At 47.0% G+C, this 4,445-nt stretch overlaps 1 protein-coding gene across 1 annotated transcript; it reads right to left on the bottom strand.

Moving 5' to 3' along the window:
• Positions 1-1,313: 1,313 nt before the first annotated feature.
• On the bottom strand, positions 1,314-1,892 carry LOC145291100 (protein NYNRIN-like). The gene has a single exon (XM_080136616.1). It carries the CDS (start codon positions 1,890-1,892, stop codon positions 1,314-1,316), a length of 579 nt encoding a protein of 192 aa, XP_079992742.1.
• Between the last annotated feature and the right edge of the window lie 2,553 nt (positions 1,893-4,445).

The following is a 4,445-nucleotide window of genomic DNA, read 5'->3' on the forward strand; positions in this document are numbered from 1 at the left end:
TTCAATTTCCCCAATCTAGGTACAATTATTAATTTTCCCTTTCTTTTTTTTTTTCATTAGATCAACTCATATAAACTTGATATTGTAATTTCCCACTAGGAGGACTTCTCCCCATTCCAAAATAAAAAAAACATTGATCTGACTCAATTTAAAAATAGGATGTCTCTCCTCTTCTGGCCGTCGCTCCCCTTAATCTGTCTTTCAGAGGTATTTCCTGAGTCCCTCTCGGTCCCAGTGTAAACCGTTCCTCCAATACGAATAGAGGGATTTGGTCTTCTTCCTCCCAGGTTCCACTCGAACCTATCGACAGAATTTCACTGCCGCATTCGACCCCTCTCCAGGATCTTCTACAACAGCAACGCCCTCCGTAGTCCTCAGGTCGGAAATCCGTCCAGATTGGCGCCGATTTCCGGCCTCTTGCCATACCCGGGGGTCTGGGATCGCCGTTTTATTAATCCGATTTCTCAGCGTGCTCATTACATTTACGTCGAGGTGAACGGACTCTCTCTCCTCATCTGAGGTTTCCATTTCCTGGGGTGCAACCAAGATGGCCTTACGTGGTCGTCTCCCCGATCTCCACGGAACGAGTTTGACATCATATTCCAATTTCGCCAACTTCAGATCATTGGCGTGTACCCTTTTTATTTTCCCAGCAACCTGGTCCCAGATTATAAATGAAAGAGGGGCAGTCGAATCTACTATTCGATAATAAGGAGTCCAGCGTCCCTTCTCGTTTGTGCCTTATAATACACAGGGTCTCCTACCTTGAATTCCACTTCCCTTCGATCATTGTTCACTCGAGCGTTCCGCTTCTTTTGTGCTCGTTTAATACGGTCCCTTACCTGGGCAAATTTCTGTGTTGCTATTCCAACAATATTTGGTTATGCTGCTCCCCCAAATACTTCCTACATGGCCTTAAAATATTATCAATCGGGAGCACCACATCCCTTCCAAACACTAATTCAAACGGTGAGAATTCCGATGTTTCATTCATCGTGAACCTCACTGCTGGTAAGGCTTGTGTGAGGAACCGATTCCATTTCGCCGGATTATCAGTCACAAGCTGACCCATGATATTCACCAGCGTCTTGTGGAATCGGTCGACCTTGGACTTACTCTGCGTGTGATAAGGGGAGGTCAACACATGCTGCATACAAAGCTCGTAAAGTACCTCCTTCATAATCCTATTCACATTCTCTGTGCCATTATCGGTAACTAATTGTTCTGGGGACCCAATACCTCGGATAAATCTCACCTATGATTACACCGGCCACCGACTGGCCAGTCTTATCTGTCACGGTATAATCCTCTGGTCAGTTAGTAATCCAGTCCACTATGCTCACGATATAATGATTACCACGCTCTGGCACGGGGTAGGGTACGGAAATGTCCAAACTCATTTTCTGGAAGAGATGCTGCGGAACATCTGTTTCCGCCAGTAAAGCAAGTGGGTGGTATCTACTGTGTGGCTGACATGTTACGCAACTATTTACCCATTCTACAACATCCTTGTCCAGTCCCGGGCAATAATAATTTATAAATATCAACTGATACGTCTTCTCGGTTCCTAAATGCTTCGCCTTCTCATGGGGTTGATCCAGGACTTCTCTCCGTAGGCGGGCTGGCACCCCCATCTTTAATCCAATGTCTCCGTCTCGACCGGCAATATAATACAGCATATGGTAGTGGAGGGTGCATTTTTGGGTTCGACCCTCCTTCACTCGAGTTCTCAATCCTGCCAATTCCTTATCTTCTTGACCGGCTTCAATTATTTCGACCCAACCTGGGTCGACTATAAGCTCAGCATCAGCTACATCTGTCTCACTCCAGTCCAGCCTTTCCTTTATGGTGTGGGAATTAATCACTCCCACTTGAAAAGACCTTTCATCCATTTCCGTTTCTAATCAGATGACTTCGAATTCCAGCTGCTCTGGAATCTGGAAATATTCTATTCACCACTGATAACCGGACAACCTGAGTGTTGGATCTTCTTGTTCATCCAATCTGCCTCAAATAAATATTTCAACGGTTCGTGGTCACTTTTTACCACAAATTCAGCACAGCTCAAGTAATAATTTAGTTTTTGTACCGCATATACTATCGCGAAAGCTTCTTTCTCAATCACTGGCCACCTCTGTTGGGTTTTGGATGACTTATGCGACAGGAAATATATCGGAATTTCCTCTGCTATGCCAGGCAGGGGGGCTTCCTTCTCAGAGTATTGTTGGATCAGCACCACCCCTATACACGTATCACTCGCGTCTGTATACAGAACCATCGGCTTACTTAGATCCGGATACGCCAACAAAGATATAGCAGCCAACTGCTCCTTCAGGGCGTCAAAACCCTCTGACATTGTGGGGTCCACTTATAACGGGCGTGCTTTTTTGTCAACGCTACTATGGGAGCGGCCAGTCGGCTAAATTCAGGTATAAATCCGCGATAATAGCCGATCATTTTAATGAACCCTCGGAGTTGGCGCACGGTTTTCGCCTCAGGTAGAGACCTGATAACATCCACCTTGTCTATGGCCGGTCTTATTCAAGCCTCATCGATCACAAACTCCAAATACTTGGTCTCCTTCTTAGGAAACTGACATTTGGGTAGCTTTATTCTTAGTTGGTGTAGGCGCAACCTCCCAAATACCTCTGTCAAATGTGCAAAGTGCTCCTCAGGCGTTCGTGAAACGATTAAAATATCGTCCAACTACGCCACCAGAAACACTTCCAACCCTCGTAAAACTATCGACATCAATTGTGAGAAGACCCCTGGTGCATTCCAGAGGCCAAAAGGCATAAATCTAAAATTAAACAGTCCTGCATGGCATGCAAACGCATCCTTCTCTTGATCGTCCCCATCGAGGGATACCTGCCAGTAACCTGATCCCAAGTCCTGGGTGGTAAAGCATCTCGCTTTACCCAACAAAGCCAGTATGTCATCCATTAGGGGCAAAGGCACCACTAAGGGTTTCGTAATGGCATTCAGCTTCCGGAAATCCACACAAAATCTGTGTCCACCGTCTTTCTTCTCCACGATAACCACGGGGAAAATCCACGGCGAGGTGGAGTGTTCAATTACCCCCGCCTACAACATCTCAGACACCGTTTCCTCTACAATTTTTCTTTTATGAATCGGGGTTCGATAGGGTTTCAAATTCACAGGTGGGTGATCTCCTGTATCAATCTTCATCGTCACTGTGTCTGTGCATCTCAATTCCCGATCGCTGGGAGCAATAATATCTCGATTGAGTTCTAGCAGTTTTATTACGTCTCTTTGTTACTCAGGCGGTGCTATCACTTCCTCTGTCTTTATTCTGGATGATTTACGCCAATTTCTTGTCTTCTCTCTATCTCATGCCCCTATCCTTTAAATTCTCTTAACATGCCAGGCTACCCTCACCTGGGTTCCGCGGTTAACCCGTACCGTGTTACAGGAATTATTTGTTAATAGCACCGGAAAGATCCCAGGTCCATTCACTATAGCATCACTAATCGCCACTTAAATATTCTCGTCTCCCTCTTCTTCTAGGGAGGTCACCTCGTATCCATTAGGACTCCCCGTCATTTGCCCCTGGATCTCTCCTGTTGTGGACACTATTGTTCGTATCCTCTGAGGTCACCACCGAAAGGTCCTTTAGCTGCCTTCGGCCGCTCAGGGGAATACATTTCCCGCCCAACCACAGGGTCGGTGGAGCAAATGCTCCCATTTTTTCTAGCCAATCATATCCCAATATTAATTCTTCACATAAATCAGAGGCCACGTAAGCCTGTAATTGCCCCCTTATACCCTCTATCTCATAGGGGAGTCTGGTCAATCCTTACAGGCGTTATTGGCCCTGGTCAGCCTGTGCCAATTCCAGGTCAACTGTACATAAACGTCCTCTGCGGGCAATCTTCCGATACGTACTGGATCTAATCAGTGTCATCGAGGCGCGTGTATCAATCAGGGCTGTCACCTTCACGCCCCGCACCACCATCTGGCAGCTAAACTCTCGACACTCACTAAAGATACAGCGAACTTCCACCCGCTTTACCCTTTCTCCTTCTCGTGAGTTAACCTTAGGGAGCGGCTTTCTCCGCGTATTGCCTGACTCCCGACAATGCCAATATTTCCTCTTCGAGTAGCCTCATATGACCGAACTGACCACAGTCCCCTCATCTCAGGCGCCCCCTCGACCATCGGCTGCCCTGGCTTCCTGATCTGTAACAACCATGTTGGTCTCTTTCCCGAGCCGCTTCTGGGCAGGCGGGAGACGATCTCCTCTCTGACACCCTGTCCTGCTAATCTTTTGTCTGGTGGGACCGAAGGTGGTCAACCTTTGTCTTTTCTTGTTCTTCCCAAGCTACGGTACGCCGAACTCCTACATCGACCAACTTCATGGCTATAACAAGCCCGTCTCTCACACATAAGATCACTCTCTACCCTCTTTCCCTCCCATCTATGAG

This window comes from Euprymna scolopes, chromosome 12, assembly GCF_053919585.1.
Source record: "Euprymna scolopes isolate OS-2025 chromosome 12, ASM5391958v1, whole genome shotgun sequence".
Classification (NCBI taxonomy): domain Eukaryota; kingdom Metazoa; phylum Mollusca; class Cephalopoda; order Sepiida; family Sepiolidae; genus Euprymna; species Euprymna scolopes.

Coding starts and splice junctions, on each gene's coding strand:
- LOC145291100 (XM_080136616.1), bottom strand. CDS start 1,892: ATGGATGAAAGGTCTTTTCAAGTGGGAGTGATTAATTCCCACACCATA.